Source organism: Oenanthe melanoleuca, chromosome 5, assembly GCF_029582105.1.
Source record: "Oenanthe melanoleuca isolate GR-GAL-2019-014 chromosome 5, OMel1.0, whole genome shotgun sequence".
Lineage (NCBI taxonomy): Eukaryota > Metazoa > Chordata > Aves > Passeriformes > Muscicapidae > Oenanthe > Oenanthe melanoleuca.
The window spans coordinates 13,772,248-13,794,510 of NC_079339.1; the positions used below are offsets into that span (position 1 = coordinate 13,772,248).

A 22,263-nucleotide genomic window follows, 5' to 3' on the forward strand; every position below is an offset into this window, starting at 1 on the left:
CCCTTTTTCACCAAAAAAATGTACAATATTGTGATACTGACTTGGTATGAATGGTAACCTCTGTCTTTTACTGAATCTGCCCTAGCCAATCACAGAGAGTGAGTGCATAAAACACATTTGTTTGGATGGACAACTGATCCAGGTTAACAAGTCACAGAACTGCCCATACAATGCTACTCAGCCCAGCTGTGGAGTTTTAGGATTTGCTACTCAAACAAATGGTGACAAATGCTGCCCAAAGTGGGAATGTGCATGTAAGTTTTAATTCTGCAGTACTTTTGAAATGCATTCAGGTAACAATTTAATGCATGTGTGAGAAGGGTAAGAACTGACACTCCTATACCATAGCATAGAAGATGCACATTTTTTTGGGGTTACTCATTGTCTAAGGAAACTTATGATAGTAGTTTTACATCCAGGGAAATAAAATAAAAATGCTCCTTTAATGTACGTAGCATTAGGTATCTGCAGTGGGTATGTTTAGGTCTGACTTAGACACATCTTGTAATCTCTCTAATCAGGAGACACCTAATCAATACAGATTTTATGGTTAATTTTTAACTGCTTCAGGATTAAAAGATTCCCTGGACTGTTAACTGCTTCTGTTAGCAGTCTGGGGACTCTAATGTAGTCATTCCCATCAATTACCTAGAATTGGGCAGAAGGAATCCAAACCTTAAGGAAAATCCAATTTCATCATAGCAAATAAAGTATGCAGAGATAAGCAATTGTAACTTCTGCTTAGGCTTTAGAGTTTGAAATAACTTGGAATAGAACTCCAAGCCCACTGAAGCACAAAAGCTTTAGCAATAAGACAGAGGACAAATGAAACTTTTCACCTAAGGAATAAGACTATAGGGGAACTGTGGATCTGGCATGATCTGCTGTCACTCATGACTTTTCTTAGTTTGATGTTTCTAAAATTTGCAAACCTTTGTTGGCAAGATCTGTAAGGGAACAACTGGTTGCAGAAGTCTGCAGATTGTCCCTCTGAATATATGCAGGATTTGATTCTGCTCTCCATTTACAAAGATGCTCTAGTACCAAATATGTGAAAATATGAATCTCTTAGTAAGCTAGTTAATTTTTAAATTTTTTGGTTTATCTTTATATTTTGTAAGATATTTGTTTCATATTCTAAAGTAAGTTAGAAAATAAATTTACTTTTTTTTCCTTAGGTCGTTGCACCATTTTCTCTGATCTGAGCATTGTAACCTATGATGGAAATCATTTGGCTTTATTCAAAGAAGCATCCTACATTGTTAGTCAAACTCCAGATGAAACTATAACCATCCATGTCCTTGACTGTAGAATGGTAACTAACATTTATCAGCTAACAAAAGGTGTCTGTTACTGCTAATAAGATGTATCTGAAAGGCAAGAGCATAATAATACTTTATATTCAATGTTTTCTGTTTTATTCACCCTTATGTAACTCAGGAAGTATGCATTTATTACTGACCCATTACTTCTGTGCTGTACATGTCATACAGATTCATCATTCCCAGTCTCACTCTTGCTGAACTTCAGATATGTAATTTGTATTTTTTTTTGTCCAAACAGCTAGTCCACTGTATTTTTTCCCTGAAAATCTGTACTTCTGTATTAATTCCAAGATTGTATGATATAGCACAATTGCTGAAAACAGTGAGATCATAGTCTTTTGTTTGTTTATCCAGATAAACTCTTGTCTTGAACTTGTCTTGTCTTGAAACTACAATCAACAGTGGTTTTCCTCTCTTAATAGTATAATCCCCAAAAATCCTTAATGTCCCAGTACCTAAAACCAGTAAGCAACTAATGTATTCAGATTTTGCACATCATGTCTATCTTGTATTTTTGCTTTCTCCACAGAGTAACTCAAATTCCACTTCTTTGTGCCTGGCAATGTTGAACCTAACTTACATATCAAACCAAATCATTATCAATCGTTTAAGCAGAAAAGTGAGTATTTTGAGGGGTTTTATATTCCTTTAGATAACACCCTATTTCTGCAGTCAGCTGCCTCCTCATGTGGATACTGAGGAATAGAGTAGAACACCATAGGCTATATGATTAGTTGTTCCAATTTTGTAATTAAGTGAATTTCTCTGGTGAATTCCAAGAGCCAAACTGTGATCCAAGGACAGTCAACCAGGTAAGTCTCAGATCAAGACACAAAAATTTTAGTACCTTTGGTACCTATATTACCTTTATGGAGGAAAGCCTGACTTTTTCTGAAATTACTTATGACTTGGATTCCTAAGCTGTCAAAAATCTGGCCTTAGTTCTTCTACCTGACAATTAACCTCTCTTCTGTGTGTCTTTTAGATAACAGTAAATTCAAGATCTGCTTGGCCTACTGTTAGAAAATATGGATACAAAGTTGAAGATTCAGGCTTCAAATATGCAATTGAGACTCCAACAAAAACCAGAATTCAGTGGTTTCACAACACAGGTGTGATGATTATTGAGTTGAATAGAACCAGAGATCCAGGAGCTTTGGGACTATGTGGTAAGTATAGAGTAGTGCAAGAAATAAAGGCTTTCAGATACTTTGCTAGGGAGACACATTTTCCTAATTATATAAACTATTTATTGCAGGGTCTTTCCCAAAAATTTATTGCAGATCACTGCAAATTTTAAGATGCTATTAAAATTAATCTATTACTAATATTGTTTATAGTTGAACTTTTATTTGGCATTTATTCCTCTTATCACTCTTTGCCCACAATATTGCTTCTGTCTGTGAGCTGTTTGAACCACAGGTATGATTGTAGTTACCAAACCCAAATAAATAAGACAGGTCTAAATCCATAATTTCAAATACAGTAATTTGCAGATTTAGTGTTTGACAGCCACATGATGGGAAGTGGTATGTGCTATTCTCAGTTTCTAAAGGTCAGAATTCCCAGGAAATGTAAAATTTAGAGACTAATCTTAGTTTAACTGTTGGAGAAAATACTTTACAGGGAATTTCTTAATTATGCTGCCCTGTATTAGGTCTATTCAATCATTTCCCCTGGTTTCTTTTTTTCTAAAAAAACTAGAGCCTTGAATAACCTGGTGGTGTTACAGCTTTTGCAAGAATGTATTTGCTGATGTAAATCCCCACTGTGGTAGCTGCATCTATAAATTTATCTGTAAATTTATGCTGTAAATTGGAGCTGGAAATCAGGATTAAGGAGATCATATAATTACAGGGGATATCTTTCCAATTTCAGAAAGGGCAAATGCCTGTAGCTCAGTATCAAATGCCAGGAATAGCTCAGTCCAGTTTCTAGTCCTGCTGACAGAAATGTGCTTCTCACAAAGAGAGTTTGAATTCACACCCTTTTGAAATTTGATTATTATCTCTTATTTGCCCTAACTTCTGTTTTCAGTATTGCTCTCACTCTGTGGGGCTAATTGTTATTGTAATTAGATCAAACAGAAACAAGACAGTAAAGACAGTGGATATTTATAATAAACCTGATTCAAGTTATCCAGAGAACTGCTTTTGTCTTTGCCTGTTTGATTACTGAGGAAGGGAGGATTTGGAACATTACATTCCTGGTTTACAAGGCTTTTTGACTAGATGACAGCACACTTCTGTGAATGGTGTTGCAAGTCCAGCTTCTCCAGGGAATATGCTGTGTATTTCTGGTGTTCATCTCTCCTGGGAGGTTCTCTACATAAGTCTGCCTGCACAGAGCTGCCTGGTGCCACTTACAGAGCCTGCCTCAAATGAGCTGGTTGTACTGCACCTTTTCTGGGTGAATTAGTCCAGCCTAAACTCCTTTCTGTGCTTCCTGTTAGTGCAAATACAAGCAGCATACGTTCTCAGGTATCTTTTAGCTGAACTGCAGTATTGGTAGGTCTTGATTTCTCAGCTTCATGGGCATGCTAAAACTGAAAAGACCATTACAGGTTTGTAGCACAAGCATCCTTTGGAAGCATTCTGAAACATAGGTGTCTTTTACAGTGCAAGGATTGGGCAAATGTGGCAGCTGGTGAAGAGCTGGGGTGGGAGGTGAGGGGTGTGGAAGGGGAGCATGAACATCCCTACAGCAAAACTGGTGAAAAAGATTCAAAGCATTTTAAGTCAGTTCTAGTTGCAACCAGATCCTGCCAAGAAAAATGTGAAGCTTTAGTTTTGCTGTTTTAAGTCTCCTTGTCAATGTGTAAGAGAAGTGAGAAAAGATGTCCCTGATGTGACAGCAATCCTTTGAAGTCTTTCAGAGCCATCACACACTTCCTATCTGTGCTGCAAATACAGACTCAAAAGGTTCAGTCAGAAACAGTTTGGAAAACTGTTCTACTCTCTGAATGCCTGTTGCTGTATCCCTGATGTTCATCAGGAATTGCTAAAAATGGTAAAGCAGACCAGTTCTTTGGAAAGGGGTGGAATCCACAAACACTTTTTTTGAACAGATAAAGAATTAGGATTGTGCTTGTGGAGATGACAGAAGAAAACATTCTAGAAGCCTGATGCAAAAGTCTCAGAAACTGATTAGGAAGAAAGAATGGGGGTCTGATCCAACATTCTGATTTTTCTACCTGCTGGTTTTTAAAGCATATTCTGGGGAGACTACTGCAATACTTCAACCTTCTTTGCTGAACACAGTCACTGTCCATGTTATGTTGTTCCTTTTGCTCCAAAGTGTTTCAAAATTGCTGACAATCATAGTTAAAACTATGAAAGAAAAATGTGATGCTGCCTTGCATTTTATGGTTTTCCCTTTTCTGATAATGTTTGCAGTTTTAATTTGTTGCTACACATGGAGGTACTTTGCAACCTTTTTTAAAATGCATTTTTGTTTAGTGTTTGTGCAGCTGAGGATCAAACTTCCAGTTTCTTAGCTGGGCTCTCTGTGCAGCTCTTTGATATTCAGTAGATTTCCATTCAGAGATGCATCTTTACTTTTGCTTTCCTTCATCTTTCTGAATTTTGCTTATTTTGATCCTGACAAAGACTTTTTATATCTGTTGTAGGTTGTGATATTGTCGTGTTGTACAAGATTTTGAAAAGCTGTTTACTTTCTTGAATATGCTACTTCAAACATATTTCATGTGTGTTAACCTGCTTTTTTTTCTTTTTTTATTCTTTTTTTTTCCTCCTTTTTTTTTTTTTTTTTTTATTCCTTCCTTCAAATTCTTAGGTTTTTGTGATAGAAGCTTGGAAAATGACTTGATGCTACCCAACAGGACAGTTTTAAGCCAGAGAAGTTCACCCTCAACTTTTATAGACAGCTGGCAAGTGCCAGACACGTTGAAGTATGTTGGAGAAGACAGGCATCAGGAAACTAATTGCTCAGTCATGGACTGCTCAGAGTGCTTAAGAATGGTGTTGAACCAGACCTTCAGCAGCTGTCACCCTTATGTATGTTAACTATTCCAAAGCTTACATTTTGAGAGAGCTGCAGTTCAGATATAATTTTTTATACTTAGTAATTTCACTATCATGAGGCTGCATGTAACCATATCTGTTGAATGAGATGTGTATTTTTGTGTGTGCTTACAGTTGCAAGGTAAAAGTAATTGAAGAGTATGGCAGCTTGGTAGGAGAGTGGCAGCAAGCAACTTTCAGAGTTTCCCCTCTGTTAGTTTTGAAATGCCACATAATTCATTAACTAGTGACAGATAATTCAGCTGTATTGATGAGAGGTAGAAAAATGTAAAAGAAAATAGTTCTAGGATTTAATTAATCCTTAAGCCTTCAGTAATTTAACAAGTCCCAAATTGCAATAGGTAATCTGAGAGCCTGCATTCTCAAAGGCTCTAGAGGCAGAGTTCCAGCTTGGAGATGTGAGAGGGCAGAACAGACCCTTCAGAGCAAGCCTGAAGCAAATAACAAACTCCTGGTGTGCAAATAAATTATTTGTGGTCATATGAGTACATTTACCATTTGACCTTTTGTATATAGCTGATTTTGATGAAGAGGAGACCAAAAGTAGCTAAAAACATAGAGGTAAGAAGGAGCAAAGTAATTGTGCCTTCTACTGGAAAAACTGTATTGCCTCTTACCTTGGCACTTAAAAGAGATGAAACTAAGGAGTATAATCATGTCAATGTTCAGGAAGTCATACTTTTAAATACTAGTAGATTATCTTTCTACACTAATGAAGGCTTACCATGAACCAAGAACTCTTGGCTTCTTTGTAGTGGGTATTTTTAAAGGTCAGGCTTTCCTACCTAGCATAGCCTCTATGAAGGTGCCACCTTTTCTTTTTTGCCTTTGTTAGATTCCACCTGAGCAATTCTGTGATTTATGGGCTCGAGACACTGAGTACATCCGAAATCCATGTGTTTCACTAGCTGCCTACGTGGCAATGTGCCACAAATTCAATATTTGCATAGAGTGGAGGAGCTCTGATTACTGCCGTAAGTATCCTGCATGTGTGCCCTCCTCTAGTGTTCAGAGATAAAATTTGCCTAATTTAAGAGCAGCTATAAGTTGAAAATACCAATGCTTCTTGAGTCTTCATGTACTCTGATGCTACTGCAGAAAGTTGTGCCTTTGGAGAAGGGATGGGAGAAATGAAACACCTTTGAGATTAGATGGAGTGTAAGGGGTAAAACCTGAGATCTTAGGGCATCCCTGGCAGCAGAATTCTCCCATAGCAGCACTAAAATGTAAGGCCAAATGGGATCTGTAGCTGCATCACAGCATCTCCTTATGCTGACCTTGATCACCTAGGAAAAGCCACCTTCAGTAATAACATAAGAAGGTCTGTGGTTTTGAGCCCATTTTTTAAAAAATTCTTCTATTTGTATGGATTCTGTTAGCAAGTAACTGTTAAAAGGAGCTCTTACAAAATGTAGCTGTAAATATGTATTCTAGCCATTGTGAAGGGACACCACACTTTTTATACCACAGTAATGCACTTTTTTTGGCCACTGCAAGTTATTCAGAACACTCTCTGATTGATCCATGTGGTATTTGAAAATGTTTTTGAGGTTTGAATTATTTTGTGTCAACACTGTTGCATGGTTTGATACCTCTGCTGCCAAAATGCAAACTGAAGCATGATGAGAATGTTATTGCAAGAAGAAGAAAAGTGCTTGAAATTCCTTATGTTCAAATTGTTATGTAGGTAACTGGTTTGTGTTGTTTGGCAAGAAGACAGTGACGTGCTCTCTTAGGTGTTGCCTCATGGGATTGCAACTCGAACAGTGTCTGATTTATTTATTTATTCCCTTCCTAGCCTTCCCCTGCTCTGAAAACTTCTCCTACCAGCCTTGCATAGCTGCCTGTGAGGCTCCAGAGAGCTGTCAGAATAAGGAGGCTGCTGCTCTGGGCTCAGACTCCTGCCCAGTGCTGACAGAAGGCTGCGTCTGTGCTGCAGGGACCGTCCTTCACCGGACTCATACTGCTGTCTGTATTCCTGAAGAAAAATGTGGTATATTTGGATGTGATTTCCTTCTTTATTATCTGCAAGTTGGTGGTCAGATGCTTCATTACTCATAAGTTGAGTTCTGGTTTGGTGTTGTGTGAGTTCTGAGCATGTCATTCATTTGAGGATTCTAGATATTTGGTGAACATTAACTGTGCAGGTGAGCAAGCAGGGGATGTCTTTGTGGTGCACAGTTTTGCTCACTTTCAGCTGGAGGATGCTCTTCAAAGTCTTTGCTTAAGTTTATTCAATTACTGTGTTTTAGTCTTGGCCTCCTTTTCACCCAAACCCTTTGCCAAAGGTCCAACCTTTTGATACCCAATGGCATTCAAATGACTGCAGCAGCAGTTAATTACACATTTTGAATAATACATGTTTGTCCTGCCAACATTCATGTTTATTTTCATTGCAATTCTGCCTCATCACATCAAATAATGGAACAATTCTTCTCCCTAACAACATAAACCTTAAAGATTCAGTTTATGATAAATCAGACTACTAAAGCACTGTAAAGTAATAGTAGTTTTGACATTTGTCAAATACAAAAGTAACTTCTTTTGAAATCATTGCTTTAAAAATGGAGGATTGGGTTGGGATTTTAAGTGACTGGCCTTGCAGTGGAGACATCAAACAAATTGGAGATCTGGGCCTTCTGGAAAATGTTGAGTGTCTTGCTTTGCTATACAAACTCAGACTGTCTCATTCACTTTTCTATGGGGTGATGGACATAATCAAGCCTTTAAAACTCTGGGACTTTTATTCTTCAGAGATCCACATCCACTATGGAAAAAATGGTGTTCAAAATTGGAATTTAAAAGGAATGACTTCTGTTTTCTGTTGCCTGGCTCTAGCCTGTACAGACAGCTCAGGAACACCTCGTGCCGTGGGTGAGACCTGGAGAACTTCTTTGAGTGGCTGCTGCATGCAGAAGTGTGTTGACAGTGAGACCATTATTCCAGTGGAGCACAACTGTTCAGAAATCCACAATTTGGAGTGCCAGCGATTTGCAGAAGTGGCCTTGCTTGTTCCTGATGATCAGACATGCTGTCCTCAGAAGATCTGCAGTAAGTATTCCCTCACGGTTGTGAGCACTGCCCACAGCAATATGCAGGTTTGCTTTCCTGGTGCACGTGCTGCTTTTGAAGAAAATGGAAATTGCTTTGCTTTGGATTTACAGATGGTGTAGAAAACTATAGAAATTGGCTCAATATCCAATAGGTTTTGGGGTAGAGGTGAAGGATAGGAGGAGGACTGAAATAGTGCTGTGTTTATTTGAATAAGAATTGTGTTTCCCTCAAGTTTCGAGATTACTGCTTTATTTTTAATATCCAAATACAAACAAATGATGTGGATAACTCGGGAAAATGTAATCAAATGATTGTTTATCTAATTTAAAAAGTGAACAGTAAAAAATTGATAGGAAACCTTTTTTTTCCCCCACTTAGTTCTTGCTTAGCTTAGAAAGATTCAAAAAGAAATTGCAAGCAATTTTCATGTCTTGACCACCTGGTATGGTGTTGCAGTGAGTTTTCCAGAGGAGGTTTAGTTTTTAAATTCTTACAAGGACTCAGCTCTAGTTTGACATTGCCTCTATGGAGAGTGTTGCAAATGATGAACACTTCTGAATCATGCCTCATAGGAGTTTTTTGCTGCTCCACTGTGTTTTTCATATGCCTGTAATTTGGAGTTTTGGGGTATCTAACTGCACATACTGCTTGCCACTGCTCTACTCAACTTATAAATGCATAGTTTAGAAGGTGCTTGTTCTTTTTTTTTTTTTTTTTGTCCCTTTCTGTGACAGTTTGCAATCAGAGTCTCTGTGAACTCCTAATCCCTGAGTGTAGCAGCTTGGAAAAGTTGGTCACCTACTACAGTGAAGAATCCTGTTGTCCCAGCTACGTTTGTGGTAGGTTTCTTTTGAAAGGTAAAATAGTGCACTCTGTAAAAGACTTTCAATAAACTAAATAGATCAACTGAGAAGGGTGAGGGTGGTGTAGATACCATTGCTAGTATGGCCATTTACAAAATTCACTCTTGTCTATAGCTCAGGGTTGGTCTGTGCTTCAGTTTGAGCAGATGTGATGAAATCTTGTGTTAAATGATCAGACAAGATCTTGGAATACAAGGTAAAAGTTTTCCTAAGGCAGTAGGAGAGCTCTTGTACTTCTCTACTCTGCACTGCCTTTCCTTGGGATATAGCATGACAAAGGAGGAATGCTGAGATTCATCTAAAGGAAGATATCTGTTGCCCTTTTTTCAGAATGTGATCCAGAAAAATGTGAACCACTGGAGCAGGTGCCAAGCTGTCAAGATGATCAAACACTAATTGCTGCTCGGGTGGAGAATACCTGCTGCATTTCCTACATATGTGGTACAGTAGCCTGACTGGTTGAGTTATGAGTGTGGTTTTGCATATGCAATTATGTCTATTATTATCTTGCCAATTAAGACTCCTATTTCCTTCAGTTCTCCAACACAGTAAGGCTTGAAAGTGGTTTAAAAAATTGGCATTAATTTTCTAAAATATAAGTGGTGACAGCCATCAAGAGTCACAGAACAGCTTTGTGCTACTGAGTTGTATTCCTTGGTCAAGTCAAGGAGTGGTGGTTTTGAGATTGTCCATATGCAGACTGTGAAACAGATATTTGATCTGAAAGAAGACTGAAGTTAGATAGGCTTTTGTTCCCTGTATCCTGTTGTCTCAGCTATGGCCCATCTTAATTGATGACAAATATCCCACGTTAGGGTATTATGCATATTTATTTAGTTCTTTTGGGGTTTAGCCTTTAATGACCTAATTCAATAATAAAATAGCACTTTTGCACTTAGTATATGGGCTCCAATCTTATCACGCAGTTGTTTTCTGTTTGATAATAATCCAATAATGAGGTGCTGTAGAGTTTATTTTTGAACCGATATCTGGGAAGGAAAGGCCCTTCCACATGCAAAAATTTGAGTGTTAATTGGAAATGTGAATTAAAATTCCGTTATTTAGAGTAATCAGATTGTTTTGATCATGTATTAGCAATGGGCAGCATTTGGCTCTTTTCACTGTCTGCAGAGTCCCCTTTTGACTCTTTTTTGATAAAATGAGTCTCTGCACTGTATATATTGAAAAGTTCCTGTTGTGATCTGTTGAAGGGGGAGGATAACACTGGGATCCAGGGGATGCATCTTGCTGAGAATGAAAGATTCCTGAAAAAAAAACAAGAGCATGGCTTAGTAGAAGAGAAGACCTAGCAAACTTTTTCATAACAGGAGGAGGGAAAAATAACGTTTTGCTCACAAAAAAAGAATTAATTCTTTATAGCAAGGGACAAAGGAAAAAGGGGCATGCTGCACTGAAGATTAGCCTTTTGTATAAGGTCTGTAAGCATTGAATGCAGAGCACCTCTGCCCTCTTCTATATGAGTCTGGCACAAACTTAGAGCAAATTTTCTAGGCAGTAGTAAAATTTCTTCCAATGTTTTAGATTTAAATAATTGTTTTCTGCAGCATGTGGAGCTTGCTCAGATCAAATTCCCAAATGCCAAGAAGGAGAAGTTCTCATTGTGGATGGCAACACTACTGACAGATGTTGCCCTACATACCAGTGCAGTAAGTTTGACTTGATTTTAATATTTTAAATAACAGAGAAAATGGGAAATTTTGTGGTGTAGATGTTCAAAGTGGTGGATTAGAGATCCAGCTCCACTTGCTGTATGAGCAAGCTATCATCTGTAGTCCTGAGCAAATAATCTTTACTTTTAAGACTTAACATGTATAATGTATATATGTATATGTATAATGTATATAATGTATATATGGAGATAAGCAACTAGTTTCAGACCTCAAATTCTACATAATTAAAATTATTTAAATACTTGCCTAGAGTATTTTTTACTCCATACTGTTATGGACAGCTAACAGTCAAATTTTTGCTATTTGCCTTGTAAACTAAGGTGTTATCCAAATGTATTTATCACAAGCCAATTACTGCATCTTGATTAATATTTCCACTCATCCAAAAATGACAGCATTGCATTCCTTGTGCTTTGTTTCCTTTAATTTTAGTCTGTGAAATGCATCGTTGTCCTGAATTCAGATGCATGCTGGGCATGTCCCTGGTGGAGGTGTGGAGCCCGGAGCAGTGCTGCCCCTTCCGCACTTGTGGTAAAATCACTGACTCACTCCAGCTGCCTGAGGCAATGAGAGATGACAGCAGCTTTGGCCCCTTGGTTTAAACCTGGTTTCAGCCAACTGCACCCTTGTGACCTGCTCATGAGCAAACAATACAGAAAAGTCCTTTCATGCTACACAACTTCCTAATCTGCCTGTTCTGCTTTTCTCATCCTGTACAATTTGTTTGTCCAAACTGGGTTATTTACCATCCTGAAAATGTTGTAAGAGTTACTGTATTGGGTTTGGTGGCTCTTATATCTGGAATTTTTATTCTCTCTTTTGTAAGCAAATGGCATATAAATTGCTAAACTGCTGTTTCTGGTGTTGTATTCTGTTTCAGAATGTGATTGTGAAACAATCCCCAAACCTCAGTGCAAACTGGTATGAAATTTATCTTGTCCCTATTCTTTTATTAATTTCTTAATCAATCTATTTATCAGTATCTAAACAATAGTTTTATGAGTGAAATATGAAATGACTCATTATCACCTCTTTTTTAAAAAATTACTTTAGGGTAAGATATACACAGTTTTAAGAAGACCCCTATGTATAAATACCTTGCAGAATAAAATGGATCTACAGCCCTGATATTTCCAGAGCTTTTTATTACCATTTTCTGCCCAAGTATATTGGTAGAGTAGGACTGCTTTCATGCATGCATGATAACTCAGGATAAAATTTTGAGTTTAAAGTGTTGAACTAAATGCTTTCAAGCATCACTGTTAATATTGTTTGCTATGGTGACTATGTTAACATACATCATGCCCTCAGGCTGCTGACTAAGCAGAGCCTTCAAGAGATACTGCTACCCAAATACTAAAGGAAAATTGTTTAAATGGAAAAGATCATATAAATAAGAAAACCCACTTTTTTTTAAACGTTTTTTTTTTTTTTTTTTCCTGTTTTTAAACCTGCAGGGGCAGAAACTCCAGATAGACGAGCTGTTTCAGAACAGTACAGAGAATGTCTGTAACTGTGTCAAGTACAAATGTGGTAAGTCAGAAAATAATTTGGTTCAATAAATAGCCTTTCAAGGAATTAAAAATCAGGGCATTCACTTTCAACACAACACTGAAGAGGAAAGGATTAGTTTTCTTAATTCACAAATTGTGTTAATTCTCCTCTGTGTCCTCTGTAATTAGTGGGGAGAAATAGACATTTCTACATATCTTATCCTGAAGTAGTCTTCCAAAATAAAACAGGTAAAGAAGCCTGCACTGTCACTTGAGTGCAGCTAGTAGAATATTACATACTTAATTAGATTTCATGCATACGTATATTTGAAAAGATTTGGTGACTGTAGTGAAACATTAGATTACAATTAATAAATCGTTTGAAAACATGGCTCGTAATTCTAAAATAGGTAGAGTAGCTTTTCCCATTCCTATTTCACTGTTTGAAACGTGTTTTTTTTAGTGGAGTTTTGATGCCAAGCTGATTGTCCTGAGAATGCTGTTGGTGTTTTCTTGCAGTGAGAGACAAAGTTTGCCTGAGTCACGAGAGAGGTGTGCTGCTTCCTGGGCAGAGAATCGTGGAGCACAGTGCAGATGGCATTTGCCAGATTTCCTATTGTACAAATGTCATTGATCCCTCCACTAAATACTACCAAATAAACACATCTTCCATAGACTGCGCTGTCAAGTGCAAAGCTGTAAGAAATTCAGAAATTTAGACCTGTATGTTGTGTCTGGTGTCCTGGGTTACTTTGTGCTGGGTTTTGTTGAGCAGGTGACAGTCACAGAGCAAGCTGGAAAGAGTAATTAGGAGATCTCCCTCTCATGATGTGCTACCACAATTCTGATGGAAGTTTATAAAATTCTCCCTGCCTCCACTGTTTTGTCTGCTGCATAAATCTTGCACCAACTAAAGTATAAAATGAATGCCTCCTTGGATTGATGGCATGCTGCCTCCTTGCATCCCTGCAGAGCTTCAGCTGCATTTTGTGCAAACTGGTACAAATTCCTGGCAGACATCAGCTGAATAGGAATCAGAAAGTGAATAATTATAAATAGAGGAATACTTCTAATGTGGTGAAAACATCTTTATAAAATAAACAAATGTTACATTATCTTTTTACAAGATATGATACATTACTATGTGAATATTATACCTTTTTTCTAATTTTATAATTACTTGATGTTTAATGGGTAAAAAGCTAAAATTTCAGTGGTTCTTGAAGCAAGCTGTCACATTTGAAAACAGTGGAAAGACAAGTTAATTCTCTCAAATTTGGAACTCTCCCATTTTACTTCAATTAAGATGAAAGGTATTTTATAAAAGCCTCATGAGTGTGCAATGTGTGCAAATGTAAGCTATGTGGCTTTGAAAGTTATATTAAAAATATCCCTAAAATCAGACACCTGTTTGGTATTTGCCTGTTACAGTAGTAAAACATTGAACTACAAGATGGTCTCATACAAGAAATAATCTATTTAACTTTGGCAGAACCAAGTCTATCAGCCTCCAAAAGATTTAACAACTTGCTGTGGTAGCTGCAAGAACTTGTCTTGTCTCCACACTTTCAGCAATGGCACAGTTACCAGTTTTAAGGTGAGTTTGCATATTTTATTCCCTCAAAATATTTAGAAGTAAACAAAAATTATTAAGTACTGTACATATCTTGCCATACAAAATATGCAGGAAAGAGCTTTATTTGGCCAAATACTAAGAATAGTATTGCATGTACACAGCATTGTTTTCTTGAAGAATCAGCCATATAACTGTCAACAAAAATTAAAGGATTCTGATATATAAGAGACAATTATCATCAACTCAACTATTTTAGAACCTGCTTAGCATTATATATTTTTAATGGACTTTCAAATGCAGTACTTAAACAGAACTTGAATATGCACCCTAATTATATTTTGCTATATTATTGTTGATTCAAGTGAGAACTCATTCAATGAAATTGTTTAATTCATACTTGAAATACTGTTTTTACTGAGTAAAGTTTCTGTTTTAAAATTTTTGACAGCCTGGTGCTGTTTGGATTTCAAACTGCATCAGATATGAATGCACCAACACAGCAATTGGACCAGTTCTGGTTTCCTCTGCAGTTGGCTGCCCACCCTTTAATGAAACTGAATGTGTGAAGGTCAGTGTACAAGACACTGTTTGCATTCCAGCTGTGATTTATGTTTGCATGAAAAGATTTAATTCTGACAAAACATGCTTTTAGCTCAAGAAGGGAGAAATTATTAATTTTTGTAGAGTATTTTTCCCAGGCATTTAAAGGTAAAACCACACATCAGACTACTGTGCCACCAGGCTGCTGAGTTACACAGCTGGACACACCTCTTCTGATTCTTAGAATTTAATTTTTTTAATTGGGGTTTGTAATATTTAAGTAGTCTTCATACAACTGTCTGAACTTGGATGCTTCTCAGGGCTGGACCTCCCCTTTCTAACATTTTCCAGGTATAGCAATGTGATTCAGCACAATGAACAAAAACATTGAGAAAAAGGCAAGATTTTCTGAAAATCAGGAGCATCTTTTCTACAGTGACACATGAAGTTTTATGAACTAGTTTTTTAGCAAGAACAAAAGTTCTGTTTGAATTTTCAAAATGAGATTATACTAAGTGCCAGGAAATGGAGGCAAGGAGAATTCTCTTACTGCTCTCTGTAATTCTACATTTACATGTAGATAGATATTTTCCTTAGTGGATGATGCAACAGAAGCAGGGAAAGAACTGAGTGGCTGTAGTTCTTCCTCACAAATAGCAGTGGATTGTTCTTCAGAGCCATCTCAGTTTCAACCCTTCATCCATTCACCAGTGTTGCATTTGCCTGAACAATGATGCAGAGCTTTATCTGGAAGATATTTCTAATAGTGCAGATACATGGGAATGAATGCTTGAAAAAAATCAAGTTTTTCCTCTTTATTTTATCTCTTGGTCAGGTTGGAGGCTATGTTGTGCCATTCTTAGAAGGATGCTGCAAAACATGTAAGTGATTATTGACAATTCCTGCCTCACAAGTTTCTCTCATCTGTTGCCTTATGAATAAAGTGAATTATGTCCCATAGGAAAGCTTGATTCACATCTCAAAGGCTGTGCTTTTCCCAGATTTACTCATGTAAATAACACTGAAAATAGTTGAGTTAAATCAAAAGAAAACACTTTAACATGGAAACATTTACTCCACGGATAGTGACTGATAGCTGGTCAGGTCACTGAAATTCCTACCTCAAGTATTTAGTAGTTCTTCTATAAAATATAAAATTTTAGGTACTGCCTTTAGTAAAATAAAAGGTACTGTGTTTTAGAAGGCATCTTGAAACTGCATCATCTACATTAATATCTTCATATTTTGTAAAAATGAAGGTTGATCTATGTGGTTTGTAAGTTAATTTTGTAAATAATGAATATAGTAATTAATAGTCAGTTAAGAAACCTTCAGGCAGTATCTTTTAAAAGATTCTACAATTTAAAAATTCCCCCTTTCCTGATTATCTCTGAGAGCTAATAGATATTCTTGGGAAGAAAAAAAAAGAAAAACCAGAATAAAAATTCTTTACAGAATAGGTTTAAATGATACTATGTCTTAATAGAAATCAAGAAAACAGAAATAATTTTTTTCTTAACACATTAGTACATAACTGAAATATTTTGGCTGATTTCATGCAGGCCTTAGGCTGAACTTGATACTATTAGAAGCAACTGAAAAGGAGATCTTTATACTGGGCAGTATAATGATATTTTAAAATGCAAAAATCTGACTTAATTTGCATAAGTGGCTGAAGTAGTGACCTGAAGGTGTGGGAGAGAGCTGGAGAAAAGCACAGATGTTCCTGCTGGGTGGGATGGGGCTGGCACAGCCCTGACTACCTGACCTGGTCCCCTGTGCACACTCACTGCAGTGGGTGTGTGCTGCCAGCTGGGAGGTGCCTTTTGGTGTTACTGACTTGTACTACTTTTAGTAGTAAAGAGTTTATGGAAACTGTGAAAGATTTATCTGTTTGGGTTTTTTTGGGTTTTTTTTTTCCTCTGCTCCCATCATGAGGGAATTATAATATCCAAGTTTTTTTCCCTCTGATGGACCTGTGTTTCAAGCACTTGTCCTACCTAGTTCTGTGGCAAATTCTCCATAGGCAGAGATCAGTATTTGATTATCAGACATTGCTCTTCAATGCTCTAGCAGCCAAATAAACCAGGTTCTGAACTAATCAGTAAGACAGTTAAACATGCATTAAGCTGCTTTTCAACAGGGCAGATCTTGCTGCTATGCTTAGAGAAAGATTATAACCACACTCCTTAATTGCTGAAGACAAAAGTAAATTAACCTGGGGCGTGCCTCACAAAGTAAAATGAAACCCTTGAAGAACTCAGTGACTTCTGAGATGCCTTTACAAGTGCATTCCTAGAGTTGTGATTTCACACCTGTTTGTGCACAACACAGAGCCTCTGTGAATCATGTAGCTCATTCTGACTCCAGGAAAATCTGCCATGAGGGCTGTCAGTCAGTTGTACTTGTGTGAATTGTTTTATGAGAAGGATTGTCAATGTTCTGTTTTCTTTTGAAGTACTTTGCCATTAGAAACAATTGTGATTTTTATTTTCAGTTTCAATTGGTCTTGAAAATTAAGAGCCAGAAGCTCCATCAAAACCTAGAGAGGAAATTCCACTATTTCTCTTGTAGCCCCAAAGGACATATTGAAGTCAGGATACCAGATTGGCTTGGTTATACAATTTAGGCCAGGTTCCTCCTGGTTTGCACATGAGGTTTAGCAATGTGAGTAATGCCTGTTCATGGCTGGACATGAACCTGAGCAGGGAAGCAGGAGCAGATGACCTCCAGAGGTCTCTTCCAGCCTCAGCCATTCTGTGATCCTGTAATATACAGACATTTTAAAGTTGAATTCTGTTTTCCAAAATCTAGTAGCTCCCAAATGTTTTCCTACTGCCAGAAATCCTCTGTAACACGTGCTCTGTTCACTGTGCAATGTTCTTACCAGGTTCTTCAGTGTCAGTGCTCCCATTCCTTGTTAGCCCAGTCACTCCTACAGCCTATGTTGGCTGTCACACAGGTACCTTCTCCTGAAATAAGTAGGACCAACCCAAACAGCACCATTGTTGATTTCCAACAATGTACTCCCTGATAGGATTGCCAGACCTCTTGTTGCCCAATTATTGCCAAAGCTGCAGTGTAGCACAACTGCTCCTGGTTGTTGAGAGTGGCTCCCCTTCTGGTTTGTTTTTCACTTTGCACTGTGTGGGCAGTGCATTGTTGTCAGCCAACAATGTACTGTTGGTAGTAAGCACTTGCATAGTCTTTAGCTTGCTGCATGTGTAAAATTGCTGTTTAAAAGAGTAAACTAATTCCATCGTGTTTACAGTGCACTAGAACATAGAGACTAATTGCTTTGCTTGTTAAAACCACATTTTTGTAGATTGTGTCATACAGTTTTGCTTCCAGTGCCATGTACAGTAGAAGTAATTGTTTTCCCATCCATAGTAAGGACAATATGCTGAAAACAGCAAGGCTGTGTTTAGTCCATGAAAATTGGAGATTATCTTTGTTCTTTTTCATAAAGCATGTTAATTCTTTGAATTGTAGCATGCTTGTTTTGGCATTTATTTTGTGAAAACAACTGTCCAAATTTCTGCAAGAGAAATTATGTTGACTGTAATGTTGTACACCACTGAGTGATACATCCTACATTAAACTACACTTATGACTCCAGGATTACTAAATCAAAATATGTATTCCTCTTTCATAATGCTGTCACTTTAAGTGACCACAGTGTTAGGAGTCAATCCAAAAACCAATCAAGATGGTGCAAAAGAATCTCTTTATATTATGACACATATAAAATGCTCCCATGTTTTGCAAGGTTCTTCATGTAAACATATATTTGTTATAAAGCTCATTTAAAAAGCATTGGATGTTAAAATACATGCATGGAAATACATTATATATTTATTTTGTATGAGATATGATGTACTTTCACCATAGCCTGGATGAAATCATAGTCACAGCTGCACTGAATTCTCCACCCTACACACCATGTATAATGTAAAAGAAGAAAGAACCATGAAAAGAACCGTGAAAAACACTAAATAACGGTGAGTTGGGGTTTTTAAAAACAATTTATTTTTTTCTTCATTTGTCTATTTTTTTCCTAAGCAAACATAATTCAGTGACAGTCAAGCAGTAGCCAGACACTTCTGTCTATAGGTTTTTATTTGTTTCCAGGAAGATTTATTGGTGTCCTTTCTGTCATGTTGTAGAAAACTCTGCTATGTCTAGAAAGAGTACCGCGCTTAATTAGTTAAAAAAAAAAAAAAAAATAGGCAAGAAGACCCCCAAACAGAAAAATCTGAGTAAAAACCCCCAAACAAACAACATTTACAAATTGTTGCTCTAAGAAGCAGTCTTACTAGTTTCACAGTGGTTAGAGCAGGGAACAGGACATCATGCATCACAGTATAAAAGTGTCACATTCCATACTGGGTGTTCAGCCCAGAGAATCCTTTATTGCCCTTACTTTTCTGCAGCTAACAGTATTCCCCTTTTGTCAACATCTTTGGATTTCTTGGCTCAGAGAAAATGCAGCTCTGTAAGGGGAGAGTCATTGGGGGCTGCATCATGGTGTGTAAAATCTGGTGTGAAACAGTGGAAACTCTTCTAATGGAATGGGCTGTTCATTCTCTTACAGATCTGCAACATGATGTCATTCATCAGCACAGAGAGGATCATCCTCAGAAGATACTGTTCTTCCTGTTCCCTTACATCTGAACTTTACACTGAACATTTTGCTTTTCTTCCAATGTTCGGCATTCCCTTGTTAAATTAACTCCTCATTTATTTTCATGATTTTTTGTGATCTCTTTTACTTCATCCTTGTGCCTTGTACATACTTCTATGGAAAAATTGTGGAAATAATAAAAATAAAATGTTTCATTTGTTCACTGGTGTTCTTTGATTTACTAAAAACATACAGAAATGTAAAGCCCCCTGAAGCCCTGCTCTTCATCAGGTTCTGCTATGTATTTATTTTAAATTTTGTTTATACCACTGAAACATGACTTCTGCTATTAAAGCTTATTGTATTTATTTCATGGAAAATGCACTTAATTAACAAATTTACATTTTGATAATGATGCCATTTGGTATACTTAACAAATTAAATTAATTAATAAGTCTTCTCACAGTTTGATCAGTTTTACGAAAGTTTTTGAAGACAGTGGACTTACTCATAAAAGGCTTTTGAGTGAAGAATAAGCCTTTTATAGCTGTTATTAAAGATAAAAAGATACAGATGCTTTAACAAATGAAATAATTAAAAAAGTGATTCAATGTGCAGCTAATGTCACTCCACCAAAGTTTTATATGTTGTGTCTCTTGAACCCCTTCAATGGTCAGGAGAGTTCTTGTCTCTGAAATGTTAGAAATTTGAGCTGATATTTTTAAATCTGTGCCCATTTTGCAGGTAAGGAAGATGGTAAATTCTGTAAGAAGGTGACTGTTAGGATGACCATCCGCAAGAACGACTGCAGGAGTAACACACCAGTAAGTAGAATTGTGTTCAATTTCTTCTAATAGAAGAGAAAAAATATGAAATATTAAAAAGAAGGAAGGAAACTCAGACTCCACAAGGCCACTGTCTCCATCCCTGTTGCAGAGACAGAGCTGTTTTAATGCTTCTCTACATTCTCAGCAGTCTTATTATCTTCTCAATAATGAAAAAAGGAGGCAGTTACTTATTTTTGTGTGCACTTAGGTGCATGCTGATTTAGTCTCATTTCACCCTATACTGCAATTATTCTATACAAATTAACTATTACAACTGAACCTTGCTCTGAGTCCTACAGCTGAAATGGCTGCAGATGTGTGTAATTTTTCATCTGCCCAGGGATTGTGTTTAAATGCCAACTTCATGAAGAAAGGAATCCTGACCTCCAAAGCTTTTTTTAGGCAGCAGCATGAGCATTACTGTAAAATGTGAAGGAAGAATGAGGCACTATCTGTGTGTCTATCAAAGGATTTAGTGCTGGAGGACACCAAGCATGTCCTGCTGAGCAGTGAGGCTGAGAGCAGCAGCGAGGGTGCAGACAGACGTCTCTGTGAGATCTGTAACAGCTCCTGGAAAAGCTGTAATAAAAGAGAGTAGGGAAACAGCTGTAGCCTCTAAAATGACTCCAAGAGTACATTTAGTAGAGCAAGCTGTTGAGCAGCCAGGAAATTTTTTCTCAGTGTTTCATTGAACAGAAACACAAATCCTAACTATTAAATTTGAAAAAAATTATCAGTTTCTTAAGCCTGTTTTTCTTACAGTCTATATTACACATTTGGTATCATTAGTAGTAATTCCCCTCAGCTTTCCAAAGGATTGGTTCTTTTATTCCTCCTTGCTGATATCCAGTATAGCAACACTGCATCAGTGTATCACTGAAATGAATACTGTAGGGAGTTGTGGAGTTGGGGAGTTGGGAGTTCAAGCCAAGGATGTTATGAATACTTTAAAATTCGAAATTGCTTCTTTATGTCTGTTAAAATAAAGCACTGAAATGGACAGTAAAGTCATCAAGATCAGTAATATTAGAATTGAGACCTTTCTGGGCAGTGCACTTCAGAGGTTATTTCCAGATGTAGTGGGATTTCATAAGGGGGTAGAGGAAATACATCCACATTTTTCACTGCTTTGCTATTGGATTTGGGTGCCTAATATCTTCAGAGTTCCTTGAGAGCCCCTGACTCTCCTACCTGCCCCCATTTGTTAATTTTGGCTGTGTGCTGCCAGGTGAACATCGTTTCCTGTGATGGAAAGTGCCCATCTGCCAGCATCTACAACTACAACATCAACACCTACGCCAGGTTCTGCAAGTGCTGCAGGGAGCTGGGGCTGCAGAGGAGGACTGTGCAGCTCTACTGCACCAGCAATTCCACCTGGGTCAGCTACTCCATCCAGGAGCCCACAGATTGCTCTTGCCAATGGTCTTAAAAAAAAAAAAAAAGGAAGAAAACAGCAAGCCCAGCTGTTCGCAGCATAATTTTATAATAGTTTTTCTATTAAAAATGTAATAGCCAATCCTCTGAATTTCAAAAGACCACAAATACATTTTGACTCTCCTAAATATCTGAAAAGTGGCTTTGCATCATTTCTATTGTGATTTGTCTTCATTTTCATTCACAGGGATTGTTTTAAGGGTTCTTGTGATATGTGCCAACATAAAAGGTGATTTCCATTAGTGACATCTAAAGAGAAAGAACACCATCTGTTTTGTTCTGGAAGGCTGATCCACCCTTTGTCAAGCCCCCATTCCAGCCTTACATCATTGTCCAACTTACCTGGCAGCAGGTCACTCTTTTGAAAGCATTGTAATTGTGGAAGTAGGTTTAGCATCTATTAAGAAAAATTCTTTGGACAACATGAGAAGAATTTTCAGTTTAAATCATATTCCTGTTGCTAAGTAGAGCATGTATAAGAAATTCAATTTAGGATTTTTTTTTTTTTTTTTAGTCAGGTAAATATTATTTATACTGATAACTGTGTGTAATATTCCCTGGGAATAATTTCAGTTTTTCTAGTGTATTTTATATTGTAGTGAAAAGCATCATAGCAAGCATCTGTTGATAGAACAGATCTGCTGTCCTTAGGCTGTCTAGATTAGCCATTAGTCACTTTATCTTTCTGCTGTACAATATGACATAAACTGAAAATACACAGATTTAAAAAATGAAAACCATTTTACATTCCTTGGTATAGACATAATTTAAGTGAAAACTTTAATCTTATGAA

At 37.2% G+C, this 22,263-nt stretch overlaps 1 protein-coding gene across 1 annotated transcript in view; it reads left to right on the top strand.

Moving 5' to 3' along the window:
• OTOG (otogelin) overlaps positions 1 to 22,045 on the top strand; it is a 90,388-nt gene extending 68,343 nt beyond the window's left edge. Inside the window, exons 37-56 of the mRNA XM_056492898.1 lie at positions 86 to 254; positions 1,179 to 1,315; positions 1,855 to 1,944; positions 2,311 to 2,494; positions 5,121 to 5,341; positions 6,204 to 6,342; positions 7,167 to 7,361; positions 8,207 to 8,419; positions 9,157 to 9,261; positions 9,616 to 9,726; positions 10,851 to 10,952; positions 11,409 to 11,507; positions 11,857 to 11,897; positions 12,434 to 12,509; positions 12,989 to 13,167; positions 13,962 to 14,066; positions 14,494 to 14,613; positions 15,421 to 15,466; positions 19,954 to 20,033; positions 21,265 to 22,045. Coding sequence (XP_056348873.1) covers positions 86 to 254; positions 1,179 to 1,315; positions 1,855 to 1,944; positions 2,311 to 2,494; positions 5,121 to 5,341; positions 6,204 to 6,342; positions 7,167 to 7,361; positions 8,207 to 8,419; positions 9,157 to 9,261; positions 9,616 to 9,726; positions 10,851 to 10,952; positions 11,409 to 11,507; positions 11,857 to 11,897; positions 12,434 to 12,509; positions 12,989 to 13,167; positions 13,962 to 14,066; positions 14,494 to 14,613; positions 15,421 to 15,466; positions 19,954 to 20,033; positions 21,265 to 21,465 — 2,613 coding nt within the window. The 3' untranslated portion in view covers positions 21,466 to 22,045. The remainder of the gene's footprint in view (positions 1 to 85; positions 255 to 1,178; positions 1,316 to 1,854; positions 1,945 to 2,310; positions 2,495 to 5,120; positions 5,342 to 6,203; positions 6,343 to 7,166; positions 7,362 to 8,206; positions 8,420 to 9,156; positions 9,262 to 9,615; positions 9,727 to 10,850; positions 10,953 to 11,408; positions 11,508 to 11,856; positions 11,898 to 12,433; positions 12,510 to 12,988; positions 13,168 to 13,961; positions 14,067 to 14,493; positions 14,614 to 15,420; positions 15,467 to 19,953; positions 20,034 to 21,264) is intronic.
• Positions 22,046 to 22,263: the final 218 nt, after the last annotated feature.